Source organism: Callithrix jacchus, chromosome 9 (assembly GCF_049354715.1).
Source record: "Callithrix jacchus isolate 240 chromosome 9, calJac240_pri, whole genome shotgun sequence".
In the NCBI taxonomy this organism is placed as follows: Eukaryota; Metazoa; Chordata; class Mammalia; order Primates; family Cebidae; genus Callithrix; species Callithrix jacchus.
Window position 1 is genome coordinate 62,690,293 of NC_133510.1, and position 16,484 is coordinate 62,706,776.

General features: G+C 45.2%; 1 protein-coding gene across 5 annotated transcripts; it reads left to right on the top strand.

The window, feature by feature from the left end:
• Positions 1-9,289: 9,289 nt before the first annotated feature.
• TAC3 (tachykinin precursor 3) lies at positions 9,290-15,775 on the top strand. 5 transcript variants are annotated; one of them, XM_035256357.3, is made up of 7 exons: positions 9,290-9,433; positions 9,963-10,135; positions 12,127-12,223; positions 12,413-12,448; positions 12,938-12,991; positions 13,356-13,430; positions 15,502-15,775. In XM_035256357.3, exons 2-6 carry the CDS (start codon positions 10,022-10,024, stop codon positions 13,427-13,429), a joined length of 375 nt encoding a protein of 124 aa, XP_035112248.1. In that variant the 5' UTR covers positions 9,290-9,433; positions 9,963-10,021; the 3' UTR covers position 13,430; positions 15,502-15,775. The 5 variants fall into 5 exon arrangements, with proteins under 5 accessions (XP_035112248.1, XP_009002297.1, XP_035112247.1 ...); XM_009004049.5 differs by having other exon boundaries at positions 10,017-10,135; XM_035256356.3 differs by having other exon boundaries at positions 9,290-9,429.
• Positions 15,776-16,484: the final 709 nt, after the last annotated feature.

Sequence of the window (16,484 nt, forward strand, 5' to 3'; positions counted from 1 at the left end):
ATGTCGCTCAGGCTGGTCTAGAACTCCTGGTTTCAAGTAATTCTCCCACCTTAGCCTCCCAAAGTGCTGGGAATATAGGCATGAGCCATCAGGCCCAGGCTTGTAAATATATTTTTATTGAGCACGTATTATATGTTAAACATAAAATGGGGGATAAAATGGCAAACAAAACAGACAAAAATTCTTGCCACCATGACACTTTTATTTCTGGGTGGGAGTGGGGGTAGAGAGACAATACGTAAAATACTTAGCATGGTGAATGTAATAAGTTCATGAAGGAAAAAACTGGAGTGAGATATATGGCGTTTCGGGGTCGTGATAATTTGAAATAGGGTGATTGGGGAGGCCTTGTTGAACAGATTGTTTTTGTAGTAAATACGATATAAAGATATGGTTCTCTCCCGATCCCAAGAGGTAGAAGAGTAGCAGATTCCAAATCTTTAAGTCTCTTGGAGAGATGGGCCACCCATTCCCTCTGGCACAGTTAACAGTTCCCTCACAGGTCACAGTTTGTCAGTGCAGTAAAAAGAGTGGGAGATCTCGGGTGAGACAAACTGGATTTGAGGCTGTTCTTCACTGGTTAGTAGCCATATGTACTGAAGCAAGTGACTGAACCTTCTGGGCCTGTTTTCTCATCTGGAAAATGGGAATATTTCCTACTTACATGGTCATGGTGATGAAAACCAGATGGACTGCTTGACACCAAAGCACCCTGCAAATATTCAAACACTGCACCCATTACAGACGCTGGGCTGACGGTTGGCTCTGGCTTTGATTTTGCATCTCCCCTGTCTCATTCAGCAGCAGCATCTGGCTCTGGCTCTTGGCTCTAATCCCGGCTCTGACTCTTCCCTGGGGCTCTCTCCCTTGGGTGTGAAATAAGCAGATAATCCCCCTCATCTGTGTGGGATGTCAACAAGAGGCTTGAAAGGTCGGAGGAGAAGATGCCTGAACTGCAGGGAGACAGATTAGAGTGGGGAAAATGTAACTTTGAGAAAAATGGGAAGCAATTAAGAGATCAAGGCCTGGGAGGGGATGGGGCCAGTGCAGCCATCAAGTTCTGTTCATCTTCTCTGAGATTACATCAGGAGAACTCTAGAAGGATGCAGCTAAATCCAGCTGCTTCAGGGGTAAAAAAGGATTGGGATGGGAGAGGTATGACCACTGTTGAGGAGTGGAGGGAGGCTGACACTGGAGCTTTCTTCACCCAATGGCAGGGGAGCGGTGTGCCACTTCCGAGGACCACTGTGATGGGGGAGCTCCCTCTGGGAGGAGGATGGGAGAGGACTGGAGGGAATGCCAAACTCACCTTCTAACCTTCTGGGGCCTGAGCCTGGTTGTCCTGGATTGGGAGGGGCGCCTTCCTGAGACTGTTCTAGCCCAGGAGTCAAGCCTGAAGCCTAAATGGCAAGGAGCTGGTGAGTGAACAAGGTGGGGAAAGAGACCCAGGGTCCACATCTACTGAGCTGGACTCAGGCATGGAAACACTGACATAAGACTCATTGATTCATAGGAGAAAAGGTAGATAAATGTATTTAATATGTATATATCAGAGCCTTCAGAATGAAGACCCAAAGATATAGGGGAAATTGCCAATTTTTATGTTTATGTTTTGCAAAGTATGGACAGCTGTGTAGAAATATGACTGGACAGAAAGGGCAAGATCTAACGTTAACAGATTGAGTGGGGAAACCCAGCAAGACCTGTCTGTTGAGATTCCTCCTGGCCTCCTGCTTTCCTTCCTTCTGAGTGTGAAGCAGGACCCTCTCTGGAATGGGGGTCTAATTACCTAAGTCAAATGAGGTAGGTCATACAATTTTTTTTTTTTTTTTGAGACAGAGTTTTGCTCTTGTTACCCAGACTGAAGTGCAATGGCGCGATCTTGGCTCACCACAACCTCCTCCTCCTGGGTTAAAGCAATTCTCCTGCCTCAGCCTCCTGAGTAGCTGGGACTACAGGCACGCACCACCACGCCCAGCTAATTTTTGTATTTTTAGTAGAGACGAAGTTTCACCATGTTGACCAGGATGGGCTCGATCTCTTGACCTTGTGATCCACCCGCCTCGGCCTCCCAAAGTGCTGGGATTACAGTCTTGGGTCATACAATTTCCTGTGGCCAGTTTTTACATAGTGTAATTTTAGGTTTTATGGCTGGCTTTGGAGAAAAGAGGTTCTGCTTTTTATAGCTGACCTTGGGGGAGAATGGGACCCAGAGATAGGAGGGCAGGAGAGGGTCAGAGAAAAACTTCTGCTTCTGTGGCTGCTACTGAGGCCTTCATTTTAGGGTATTGTCTTCTGAGTCCCAGCATTCCTCAGTATGAAAATTTTAAAAGAAATTTTATGGTCCAGAAATTGAGTTGGTGGATTGTCTTATAAGACATGGAACTAGTCTCTTAGTCCTAAAAATAGGCCCGTCTAGTTAAATAGTTACTAGTTGTGTCTCATTTTAGGCAGTGGTGTTGCAGATGGGCTTCCACCAAAGCCCGGCCTCTATGTGATATCAGTAATAAGTTATTTAGTAAGAGGCATTTTTGTATCAATAAATCAATCAATAAATGTATGTTTCTTATCAGACTTAGTCTGTTCTATCAGTAATTCCAAAAGGGAGGAGTTCCCCCTTCCCATCATGTCCTGACCAAGGTCTGGTTCCCCCTTCCCATCACGTCCTGACTTAGTTTTCAGGTTAATTTTGGAATACCCTTGGCTGTGAGGAGTGGTCCATTCAGATGGTTAGGGAGGCTTAGAGTTTTACTTTTGCTTTACAAAGTCATGTGAATTAAACAGACACTTGAGTTAAAGTTTTTATTTTGTTAATAAAATATTTGATTTAAGCGCTTTTTTAAACTAAGTTAATTAGAGCTCATTTATATATTTTGATAATGGAATATTACATACACAGGCACATATGCAGACATATAAACAGAAGTAGAGCTTATAGATTTATATATATATATATTTTTTTTGAGTCAGGTTCTCCCTCTGTTACCTATGCTGGAGTACAGTGGTGCCATCACAACTCACTGCAGCCTCAACCTCCAGGACTCGATCAATCCTTCTACCTGACTGAGTAGCTGGGACTACAGGCACATGACACCAGGCCTGGCAAATTTATGTATTTTTTGTAGATAAGGGGTTTCACCATGTTGCCCATGCTGGTCTTGAATTCCTGGGCTCACACAGTTTTCCCAATTTGGCCTTCCAAAGTGTTGGAATAACAGGCATGAGCCACTATCCCAGACCAGATTTTTTTTTTTTTTTTTTTTAGATGGAGTCTTGCTCTGTCACCCAGGCTGGAGTGCAGTGATGTGATCTTGGGTCACCACAACTTCCGCCTCCTGGGTTCAAGTGATTCTCCTGCCTCAGCCTCCTGAGTAGCTGGGACTACAGGCATGCACCACCGTGCCCGGCTAATTTTTGTATTTTTAGGAGAGACGGGATTTCACCATGTTGGCCAGGCTCATCTACACTCCTGACCTTGTGATCCACCCGCCTCAGCCTCTCAAAGTGCTAGGATTACAGGTGTGAACCACCAGGACTGGCTCCCAGACCATATTTTTTATTTGTCAGTTTCTAGGTAGTTTTCCCCAACTTCAGACTATCAATTTTTAAATTATCTGTTTTATGTCTTAATTATTAACTAGGCAGCTCTAAACTTGTATCTCTAAGACATGACTTTTAGGTGAAATAAGGTAGAAAATATATATCTCAAAGGCATAGAATTTAGATCTAAATAAAGGTAAGGTTTGTTATCTAAACTTTAAGCCATTGTCTTTTCTATTCTAAAAGGTTTTGGAGGTTTGGGAATAGAGAGGGAGATGCCCTTACAAATGGAGATTTTTTTTTTTTTTTTTTGAGATGGAGGCTCACTGTGTCGCCCAGACTGGAGTGCAGTGTTGTGATCTTGGCTCACTGCAACCTCCACCTCCTGGGTTCAAGCAATTTTCCTGCCTCAGCCTCCTAAGTAGCTGGGATTACAGGCACCTGCCACCGTGCCCAGCTAATTTTTGTAGTTTTAGTAGAGACAGTGGTTTCACTATGTTGGTCAGGCTGATCTTAAACTCCTAACCTCGTGATCCGCCCACCTTGGCCTTCCAAAGTGTTGGGATTACAGGTGTGAGCCACTGCACCTGGCCTTTGTTTTTTGTTTTTTTTTTTTTTTTTTTTTTAAAGAAAGCTGTATTTTGGGCTTTTTAACTAGCTTTTTAAAATTAGATTATTGGCTTTGGGGTGGAGCACTTTAATAAATAGGAGGAAGAAAATGTAGTTTTGAGGGCCTCATTTTAAATGTGTAAAGCAGGCATAGCTGGAAGGTAGAATACAGATCATCCCCATCAAGGATCTCATTTTCATATTGAATCCTGGTTCCCCAAAAGAGGAACAAAATGTGTGGCATTTTTTATTGAGTGCCCCACTGCAAAGATGCTCCCCCGAGGCTGGCGGGCAGCCCAGTGGTGATTAGCTCACTCCGTGCTTGGCCTATTTATAATGGGAGTTTCATCTCTCTGTGGGGACGGCTTTTATTGTCTTTACATGCCCCAAACCATGTTTTTAAAATTTTAAATGCACAAAGAAGTAGCCCTGTATAGTAGTAATAATTTGTTGTGAACAACTGTCATAAGTCATCTCTAAAACTGTATTTTTATCTAGTTATATATGACTAGCTATTTGTATAGTTTTTTAAATAATACAAATTTTTGGTATCCTCAAAAACGAAAGAGATTAGGTAATCTAGTGTAGAAGAGAGCAGAGCTTTAGACCTGAGAAGAATCTGCCCATGACTCTTGAAACTCCAAAAGGAAAGTAGGAGACCCCAAACAAAGGGAGAGTGACATCTTTTCTGAGGTGTTTTTTTGTTTTTGGCAGTCTCAACTCTGTTGCTCAGGCTGGAGTGCAGTGGTGTGATCTCGGCTCACTGCAACCTCCACCTCCTGGGTTCAAGATATTCTCGTGGCTCAGCATCTCGAGTAGCTGGGATTACTGGCATGTGCCACCACACCCAGCTAATTTTTGTATTTTTAGTAGAGGCACGGTGTCACCATGCTGGCCAGGCTGGTCTCTAACTCCCAACCTCAGGTGATCCGCTCGCCTTGACCTCCCAAAGTGCTTGGATTACAGGCATGAGCCACTGTGCCTGGCCTTTTCTGAGTTTTTTAAGAAGTCTGAGTCATTAGAGGTCTTTTCTAGATTTTTAAAAAACGTGGTATAGAAGATGGCAAAGAGGAAGGAGGAATAGGGTAGAATAAAAGTCAATGGGAGAATAATTTTTAAGAAAGGAAGTGCATAGAGATATCAAACATATTTAAAAAAAAGATTTTAGTCTACTGAAAAAATTTTTTTAAAATAGGATTTAAAGAGAAAACACAGAAAGCTTTAAAAATAGACACATAGCTTGAATATTAGCTTTTAATTAAGCTGACTTCTAACCATGGAGCTCTTTAACAAAAATTCTTTTAAATCTCTCTCCCTCCCCTTTAAAACTTTTTATGGAGATTGGGGTTTCACCATGTTACCCAGGTTGGTCTCAAGCCTGGGCAACTTGGGGGCTAACGCAATTTGCCTGCTTTGGCCTCCCAAAGTGATAGGATTACAGATGTGAGCCACTGTGCCCGGCCTTAAATCTCGTTACCAGATTTTAGTTGGGCCAAATAGCAGATATTTTAAAAATCACATAAATATTAAGTTGAAAAGGACTGGTTTCTGATTAGGAAGGAGACCCTAAGCCACGGTGGGAATTTTAACTATTAAACTGTAACATGGAGCAGCCTCTGTTGTTAATTTTGTATGGAATCCAAAGTGGGCAGTTAGCATATAATTGTTTTAGGTCTGAGTTTTGTACTTTAATTTAATCGAGAATTTTTAAGGATAGCTATGACACTATTATGTATCCATTTAATTTGATCTTTCTATCAATTGTTAAGAATAAGTGTTTTTTAAAAATTTACAAATTTTAGTCTAAAGGATTTATCTTTTGGCCATTGACAATAGAATTTTTAATGGGGTATTTAATTCTGATAGTGACTTAATCAAAAGGCTTCTTTATGTCAAAGAAGACAGAAGCCTAGTAGGGATGAGACCTTGTAAGACGACACTCCCCTAAGAGCTCAGAATGTTTGAAAAGATGTCTTGGAGCCAGGCGCGGTGGCTCACACCTGTAATCCCAGCACTTTGGGAGGCTGAGGTGGGCAGATGACCTGAGGTCAGGAGTTTGAGACCAGCCTGACCAATACGGTGAAACCCCTTCTTAATAAATAAATAAAAGACGTCTTGGGTTCCCAATCTTTTCATACAGGCTGTGATGGTATCCGAAAAATCACATCCTTTGGATGGTGGAGACCAAGCAGGAATAGCCCCATCTAGTCGTCATGCTCTCGAGGACATAAAACAAGACAAGAGGGAAACCTCACCCTGTTTTTATTTCAGGGACCGGCAGCAAAGTTTGTTGTAACAGAAGTCAGTCTAACCAGAACCACAAAACTGACAGGTTTGCAGGGCCTACTCAAAGAGTGGGTTGCAGGCCTGTTCTCCCCTAGGGTACCCCTCCTTATGACAGAACACCAAAAGGCAAAGACAAAGGAAAACTGTGACAACAAAAAGGCTATTTCTGAAACGAACGGGGTCAAACAGCATGAATATTCATAGCAAAAAATACCAAAAAATATATCAGCGTCACTATACCAAGGTTAGTCACACAAAAAATCTGTTCTCTCGTTAATCTTACATTTGGAAAGGACAAGGGAAACAATGATTTCTACTGTCCACTCATCCAGAGTCCACAGAAAGAGAGAGGAAAACTGGGAGTCTGGCAGGAAATTCTTACTCTTCTGCTGGCCTGTCAAATTCCTGTATTTCCTTCTCTGCGGCTTCCAGAAAAGCACAGTAACTTTGGTGATCTTATTTGTGATGCCAAACTGTGGTCTTGGCCCCCTAAAGTTTCAGTAAAAATCACTGACATGAAGCAGATTAATAGGGGAAAAGGTATACAGATTTATTTAATATGAATGAGAGCCTTTAGAATGAAGCTCTGAAGATATAGGGAAAATTGTCTCTTTTTGTGTTTATGTTTTACAAAGTATGGACAGCTGTGTAGAAATATGACCGGACAGAAAGGGCAAGATCTAATGTTAACAGAGTGAATGGGGAAACCCAGCAAGGCCTGTCTGTTGAGTGAGATTCCTCCTGGCCTCTCTCATTCCTTCCTTCTGGGTGTAGGGCAGGACCCTCTCTGGAACTGAGGTCTTTTTTTTCTTATTTTTTTATTGCATTTTAGGTTTTGGGGTACATGTGCAAAGCATGCAATACAGTTGCATAGGTACACACATGGCAGTGTGTTCTGTTTGCTTTCACCCCTTCACCCACATTTGGTGTTTCTCCCCAGGCTATCCCTCCCCACCTCCCCCTCCCACTGGCCCTCCCCTTTCCCCCATAATAGACCCCAGTGTTTAGTACTCCCCTCTCTGTGACCATGTGTTCTCATTTTTCATCACCCGCCTATGAGTGAGAATATGCGGTGTTTCATTTTCTGTTCTTGTGTCAGTTTGCTGAGAATGATGTTCTCCAGATTCATCCATGTCCCTACAAACGACACGAACTCATCGTTTCTGATTGCTGCATAATATTCCATGGTGTAGATGTGCCACATTTTCCCAATCCAGTCTATCATCAATGGGCATTTGGGTTGATTCCAGGTCTTTGCTATTGTAAACAGTGCTGCAATAAACATTCGTGTCCATGTGTCCTTATAGTAGAATGATTTATAGTCCTTTGGGTGATGATCATGGATGATGGATGAATATAGATCATGGATGAATCTGGAGAACAATCCCAGTAATGGGATTGCTGGGTCAAATGGAATTTCTATTTCTAAGGCCTTGAGGAATCGCCACACTGTCTTCCACAGTGGTTGAACTAATTTACACTCCCACCAACAGTATAAAAGTGTTCCTTTTTCTCCACATCCTCTCCAGCATCTGTTGTCTCCAGATTTTTTAATGATCGCCATTCTAACTGGCGTGAGATGGTATCTCAATGTGGTTTTGATTTGCATCTCTCTGATGACCAGTGACGATGAGCATTTTTTCATATGATTGTTGGCCTCATATATGTCTTCTTTCGTAAAGTGTCTGTTCATATCCTTTGCCCACTTTTGAATGGGCTTGTTTGTTTTTTTCCTGTAAATCTGTTTGAGTTCTTTGTAAATTCTGGATATCAGCCCTTTGTCAGATGGGTAAACTGCAAAAATTTTTTCCCATTCTGTTGGTTGCCGATTCACTCTAGTGACTGTTTCTTTTGCCGTGCAGAAGCTGTGGAGTTTGATTAAGTCCCATTTGTCTATTTTGGCTTTTGTTGCCAATGCTTTTGGTGTTTTGTTGATGAAGTCCTTGCCTACTCCTATGTCCTGGATAGTTTTGCCTAGATTTCCTTCTAGGGTTTTTATCGTGCCAGGTCTTATGTTTAAGTCTTTAATCCATCTGGGGTTAATTTTAGTGTAAGGTGTCAGGAAGAACTGAGGTCTTATGACTTAAGTCAAATAATATAGGTCAGATTTTTTTTTTTTTTTTTTTTTTTTTGAGACAGAGTCTCACTATGTCACCCTGGCTGGAGTGCAGTGGTGAGATCTCTGCTCACTGCAACCTCTGCCTTCCGAGTTCAAGCAATTCTCCTGCCTCAGCCTCCCGAGTAGCTGGGACTACAGGCATGTGCCACCACGCTCAGCTAATTTTTGTATTTTTAGTGGAGACAGGATTTCATCGTGTTAGCCAGGATGGTCTCAATCTCCTGACCTTGTGATCCTCCTGCCTCAGCTTCCCAAAGTGTTGAGATTACAGTTGTGAGCCACCACACCCAGGCCTGTCAGATAATTTCTTATGGCCAGTTTTTACATAGAGTAATTTTAGGTTTTATGGCTGGCTTTGGGGAAAAGGGGTTCTGGTTTTTATAGCTGGCGTTTGAAAAGAATGGAACTGAGTGACAAGAAGACAGGAGAGGGTCAGAGAAACACTACTTCTGAGGCTGCTGTTGAGGGCTTCATTTTGGGGTATTGTCCTCTAAGCCCCAACAGTGTCAAAGTGTACACAAACCATACACAGCGTTGTTAGGAAATGGGCTCCTGGCTGGCTCTGTGGAGTATGTGTGTGTCTGGGTGTGTGGCTGCTGTCTGCATCCTTCTCCCCCTACCAGCCTCCCCACCTCCTCTCCAGCCACCCAGGGATTGGTGACTCTCAGCCCCTCCCCTCAGCTCCCCTAGACCCTCCCAGAGCGTTTATCAGGGAGCTGGGACTGAGTGACTGCCGCCTTCCCAGATCCCCTCCACTCGGTTTGTCTCTGCAGCAGCACAGGCAGCACCAGTGTGTGAGGGGAGCAGGCAGAGCTCCCAGCCAGCTCCCTGATCCTGCCAGATCATCCAGCCCCAGGCACAGAGCTGGTCCACAGGTAGGTAAGTGGGAGAATGCTGGATGGACTGGAGTTGGCACCAGGGAACAGGAGCCAGCGTCAGGAGGGAATAAAGGAAATGGCAGCCTTTGATAGGGGAGCAGGGGACTGGGAAGGTGAGCCGAAAGTACCTGTAGGGCCGAGAGCTGGTTAGTGTTTGGTGCCTGTGGCTACAGACTAACTCTTTCATGCCAGAAAGTTTTTGCCTAAGTCTTGGGGTTATCTAGTACTGGAGAATAGCATCCAGGATTCCTCCTCCAGCTGACTAGGGAAACAGACCACCAGCCCATGTCCTATAAATCTATCATCTTCCTTGGGAGCTAGAGTCCCCCTGGCATCACTATACCATTGCTCATCTCCTGTGGAGATGTCTGATGTGGGAGGAGGGAAACTAAGCCCAAGGGCTGTAACCCCTTCTCAGAGATACTTTCCATCCTCTCTCCAGACCAGGGCTTGGACAACGGAGCTGGGGGCTGGGGAAGCAGGGTCAAACCAAGCTGCTGGTAATGAATGTCTCTTGTGTCTTCACCCAGGCTATATCCTCCTCTTCTCCCCCTTACCTGAGTCCTGTCCCTTTGCTCTCCCAGGCACCATGAGGATCACGCTGCTATTCACAGCCATCCTGGCCTTCAGCCTAGCTCAGAGCTTTGGGGCCATCTGTAATGAGTCACAGAAGGAGGTGGCTTCTCGAGGGGGTCACAACAAGGTAAGTGCCCCCCGGCAGAGTACTGGGGACATCACAGGAACCTGGGACTCTGTCCGGACAGCTGTAGTGAGGAAGCTGGGGTGGGTGGGTTATCCATCAGAGGGCATTTTGCCTCCCTTTGGATTTCTTTGCTTTTCTGGTCCTCTCATGTTCCCACTGTTTCCAGGTGTGTTTGTGTCTCTGTATCTCTTCATGTCTTTGACACCTTGTACATAAAAGGTGCCCTACAAATATGTTGTTTGGTGGGTTGATTGATGGGAGACTTGGTGATTGGCTGGGACTATGAGGGGTGAGCTAGGGTGGTCTAAGGCTCTCTGTGGTCTACCTCAGGTTCCTTTGCAGGGGACAGATCCCTTTTATTTTGTGGATGGTATGAAACAGTCAGAATTTCTTTCCCAAGTGGTCATTTGTGTGCTATTTTACCTATCGGTTATGTGTATTGTTTTATTTTCAAAATGCAAATAAACCCCCTTATCTTTTGCTCATCTACCCCCAGTAACCTCAGGTGCTTCTAAGATCCCAACTCCTTCCTTCTTCTCTCCTCTCCCTTGCCCACCTCTATCCTCTGCTTAGTCAGGATAGGAAAACAACAACAGCAAAAAAAACAGGTTGACCCTCAATGTCCACAGTTCCTCTATGAAAAAGAATAGGAATTGTCAGGGTAGGGTGTATGGGGGAGGATAGGGAGGAAGCCTTTTCAAGGTTTTGAAATGACAGCAATTACATCGGTATAAATGCTTTTAAGATGATCACAGGTGGGACTTATTACAAATTCAATGTGTGAAGTTTAACTGCCTCCTTTTCAGCTCAAATCTGTTTAGCATCTCATTACAGGAGGTAGGCAGAGTATTCAACAATTTGGGAAAGTGGCTGCCTGATAGCCACATGCTGGGCCAAGGGAGATATTGCCAGGGCAGCCTTGCAGGTGGCAAGAGTTGTGCCATATCCAAAAGACCAGAACCACTCAGAAAACACCCAGGGAGTACCACGTATGGGCTGGACACCATTTGGAGCCACAAAATTCCAGCCCAGGATAGAGTATCTGAGTTCTTCTGAGACAAACTTGCTGTAGGACCTTAGCCAATGAGATGTCCCCTCTGCCCCTCTTGGTCAATGAAAGAGAAGGATTTCCATCCCACCCCTTCTCCCTGAGAGTCTGTGAGAATGAGGGAAATTGGGGCAGGATGAGGGTAGTATGCATGTGTGCCTAGGCAACTGGGTTGGTATGTGTGGGGGGCGTGTTCTGTGTAAATGCACTTGCGTGTGTGCACCTCAGCCCAAGGATGCCTGGGTTCTGGAAAGAGAGGCACTGCCAAGACTTGAGATTTGAGGTGAGACTCTCCAGCCATGATCATTATTATTGTCTCTCTGTAGTTGCAATTAACTGGCTGTGTGGTATGTGCCCACCACCCTGCTGTGCCCAAGTTGCTAACAAAAAAATCACAGGGACAATCAAGAGCCCTGCTGGGCAACAGCTCTAGAATTTGGGGTTCAGTTGTGGGAAGAAGAAGGGGTGCCTTCTGAGCACATTGCCTTCCTGGAATTCTAGACCCAGGGCTGAAAAAGGAGAGGGAAGAAAGCTAGAGGCAGAAAGCCATGGAGAATAAAGAGACAGTGGGAAACAGGGAGAGAAACATCCGTGGACATTGTGCAGAGTGGGGGAATCACAGGTGCAAATGTGTACCTCAAACCTCACCATGCATGTGAATCACCTGGGGGGCTGCTTAAAATGCAGATTCTGTCTCAGGAGTTCTGGGGCAGGACCAAGAGCCTGCATTTCTAACAGGCCCCATGCAGGGCTGGTGTTGCTGTTGGTCCACAGGTCACTCCTGGAGCGCCTACTTCTCGTCCAGTGTGAAGCAGAGGAAATTCTGAAAGAAATAGGGTGTCGAATTCTGGATGGGTTCAGGAAGAGGCAGTTTCTTGTGGGAAAAGGATGAGTGAATCCAGGTGGGAGCCTCCTGCCTTAGCCCTCTTTGTCTTTTCTGTAGAAGAACATGAATCTCTACCAGCTGGTCCAGAGACTCTACGAAATCCACTCCTTCTCTCTGGAGGAACTGCTTGTAGCCCTGAGCCAGGCTATCTTGGGTAGGAGGCTGCCTTCGGGAGAGAGGGGAGTGAGGGGCAGGATTCTGAGGTTGAAAGGCCTGGTAGACCCTTTCAGCTGGGAGGGAGATGGGGGATAGTCTAGTGAATCAGTGACGGTGTGATCCGAACCCCCCTCTCCTCACTTTCCAACTTCACTCCCCATTTAGACACTTGTTCTTGGTTTCACAGATTCCAGGGGATCAGAAACAGCACTTCCCCGGAAACGTGAGTAGCCTCTTCCCTCTCCCTATCTTTGATGACCACTTGCCTGAGACAAACTTGCTGTAGGACCTCGGCATCGGGCTGAGGGGCCATTTTGTCCAGTTCCTTCTCACCTGATACAAACAATATCCCAGCTGCCACTGCTCAGCCAACCTTTCCTGAAAAGGAGAGGCTATCAGGAACTAGGAGGAAGCCAGTGTGAGGGGCATGGTGGACTCTCCCTCTGCTGGTCATTGGGAAACAAGAGGATCTCTTGGTGGCCCTGAAGATTCCAAGCCAAGCACCTGCTAGAGCAGAAAATTCTTGAAATGTGGAGGAGGGAAAGGTGGGCAGAGAGAGTGGTTAGGGGAGGCACTTGCTAATGTGAGGAGTCATGCTTTGACAAGAAAAAGGAACAGAGACCAGAAGTCTGGAAGTGCTGACCCATGTCTGGGGAAGTAAATGCAACACTTTCTCATCATCACTGCTGACAATGTTGGCCCTTTTCTACAGGTAACATGCAGGACTTGTTTGTGGGACTTATGGGCAAGAGGAACGTCCAGCCAGGTAGGAGTGTGTGGGGGCACATTGGAAGGGTTTAGGGTATGAGCAGAGTATATGATAGAAGTCACATGCCTCATATTTGTCACCAGAGGGAAAGACAGGACCTTTCTTAGCTTCAGTGAGGGTTCCTCAGCCCCTTCATCCCAATCAGCTTGGATTCACAGGCAAGACTTCCCTGGGAGAAGAGGAGGGAGTACCTTTATAAGGTAGTCTTGCTGCAGCTGGGAAGAAGGACAGGGAGACTCTGCTTCCCCCCAGTCTTCCAACTCTGTCTTTGAATGCTGCCCTTCATAGCCAGCCCTTTGCCGTTGGGTTAGGCTGACGATGAGAAAGATGCCTCTTACTTACAGTGTTCACTTTACCCTAGACTCTCCTACTGATGGGAATCAAGAGAGTATCCCTAGCTTCGGTACCCTCAAGTATCCCCCCAGTGCAAAATGAGGTAAGGACTGTTTGTTAGAGAGGGGAGAGGGGACTGGGGAGGGAGGTGTGGGGGTTGCCAGCTGTGCATTTCCTCCCCTGCTACAGGCATTAAAGCTCATAGATTTGCCCTGAAATACACTGCCAGTGCCCAGCACACTGTCAGTCAAACGCAGACACATGTGCGTGCATGCACATCTCCCCATCTTTCCTCTCTTTCGCCCTGGATCATGGACTTCAGCTTTGAGCAGGAGTGAGGGTTGGGAGATGAAGAGAGAGGAGCTTCCTAGATGGCAACTTCTGTTTGGACTTCATTCTTTTGTGATCTGTGCAAAAAAGATGGAGAGATTATTATCTGATAATTACAAATACCACAACCAATTCACAGGCAAGCATTGCTTCCCAGACAGGCTGAGCCTTTTAGATCACTCAGAATCCTGGGTTACCAGGTCCAGAGGGTAGTCATACACAAGGATGACTCAGGAAGAAATTCAAGGAACTCTGAAATCTAATAGGGAGTAGCTGGAAATCATATCTTAATCTCTCTCTCTTTTTGACATAATGAATAAGAACATGGCCTGCATGTGAATCCTGGATCTGTCACTCTTTATCTGTTTCCCTTTGGCCAAGTTACATAACCCTTCTGTGCCTCAGTTTTCTCATCTGAAAAATGAAAGTGATCATAGTATCTCGCAAGGTTGTGGTTTTGAGGATTGAGTATAGGTAAAGTGTTCAGAACAGTGCCTGGTGCACAGTGCTGCGTGCCAATTTTCTGATGATTGTCCCAGTTTGGGAGGTGTGGGGGATGTCCTAATGTTTCCCCTGACTGGTTCTGTCTGGACCCCAGGCCTGAGTGGGCTGACAGATTCCTCACTTGGTATGCAAGTGTGAGAGTCCCCTGGGGAAGTGTCTAGTCAAAACATGAACCTTCCGCCTTGACACCGTCTTCCCACACACAGCAATAACAGCTCCACCAATGAATGGCTTTCTTTTCACTAGCTTCTAAAGAAGTGGGGCGGGGGAAGCGAAAAGAAGAGGGAGAGGGATTGGGAAGCCTCATAATCATGGAGAGCCTCCTGCCTTTCTCCCTGTGTCCCCATTACACATACTCATTGGTCTCAAGGTGGCACGCCTGAGACCCAAGGAGTTGGCACTTGATGATGCTGCCTATTCATGACTTCCTGGGACCAGAGACTGGGTCTGGCCCCCCATTTAGTGTTGGGTGAGAGGGCACAAAGAGCTATAATAACTGTAACTCGCTGATTACATGGTACTTACCGTATCATTTTGCTCTCATTAGATGGTTATTTCAGTCCTACCCACGGCCAGATAATTACATGAGCAGCTATATCTGGATGACATACTCTCCTCCAGCGTTATGCACTGGCCGTAAAGATAATTACAGTGCAATTTTGCCATAGTATTTCATATAAATGGCAAAAACAGGTGCATTGTGGAAATCTACTTTCAGTGCTCGCTTGTGAATCCAGGCTCTTTCAGAGGGACCCATAATTGCAGCCTTCATAATCTTACCACTGAGGGAGCATTCTCAACCTGTTAGGTGGCAGGCAGAATAGGACATAAGGTTTCTGGGAGCTGGCATTTAAAGATGAGATGAGATGGATCAACACAGATCATTGTGTCATCTGATTTCATTCATGTGAAACTGCTGAAAAAGGAAGTCTTCCTGGGCCTGTCCTTCCTCTGGGAGGTTTCTAGGAAGAGGAGGGGAGCATTCATAATAGGGCACCTTGGATGGGACTGTGTGTCTGTTTGGCTCATGGGGGTGCTAGGATGGCATGAACTTGGTTCTACATTTTTGGTTCACATGGGCCCCACTGGCCATGCACACAGGTGTGTATAGTAATGTAAATATGGCAGCTGGGAAGGTGCAAGCACCTGCTGCTAGAAGAGTTCCATCCTCAGGCCCAAAGGCTGGAGGGGAGGCTGAGGGTCAAGACTCTTGTTCTTTTGTCTCTCCCAGATGCCCCTTCCCTTCTCTCCTGCTGCCCTAGCAGGTGTTCAGTGGAAGTTTTTTATAGGACATAAGAGATGATTTTGGTTTTTTTTTTTTTTTTTTTTTTGGTCCTCAGCACTCCGCTTTTGGACCCTTGGACTACATCAGGAAGACCTGTCTCTCTGCCCCAATCCCCAGGTGCACATGCTCCTATTGCCCTTTTTCTTCCCCATTCTTGTAGCATTCTTGTGATTTGACTCCTTCCCCATCTTTTCCACCTGATCCTGGCGTGGAAACTACATAGTGAATATCCCCAATCCTAATGGACATTGACTGTAGAGCCCCTTAGAGTCCTGAAGTGAAGAATATAACGTCTCTCTACTCCTCAACAATAAAGGATTTTTGCATATGAATGATGTGATATGTGTGTTTACTTGTTTGGTTAGTGGGTTTTCTGTTCCTTGACTTCCAGCTACACGGTAAATGCACACATACATATTATAACACACCTTCATATTTAAATGTAAACATCTTCACATATCTTTCTATAAACATCTATTTCCTGAACAGTGCCTTACACAGTGCTTTGCATGATGAGTATCAGATTTATTTAGTGATTAAAATAATAAATATGTGAATTTGGAAGATGGTTTCTTTTCTTTTTTTCTAAGACGGGATTTCACCATATTGGCCAAGACGGTCTCGATCTCCTGACCTCGTGATCCGTCCACCTTGGCCTCCCAAAGTGCTGGGATTACAGGCATGAGCCACCATGCCTGGCTCGGAAGATGGTTTCTAACACAAAGATATTCGCAGACCAGTTTTAGATAAAGACAAAACATTCAGAATGACTTGAATTACTAGGATGGGCCTGGGAGGCGTGCATTCCTGAATCTGACTGGACTTAATTAGAGGCGGGGGAGATAAAGGCTGTTCAGAGACCTAGCCACAGAGGAGGAATCTATAACACTATACCATTTTTCTGTCTCCAAATGCCAAGTCTGGGTTCTGTGACAGATCCTGCGGATGAAATGATGACTCATACACAGAGTTTACAGTCTAGCAGGGCTGTGGATGAGCAAACAGAACTTGATCCAGCTAGGATGGGGTGTGGACAGG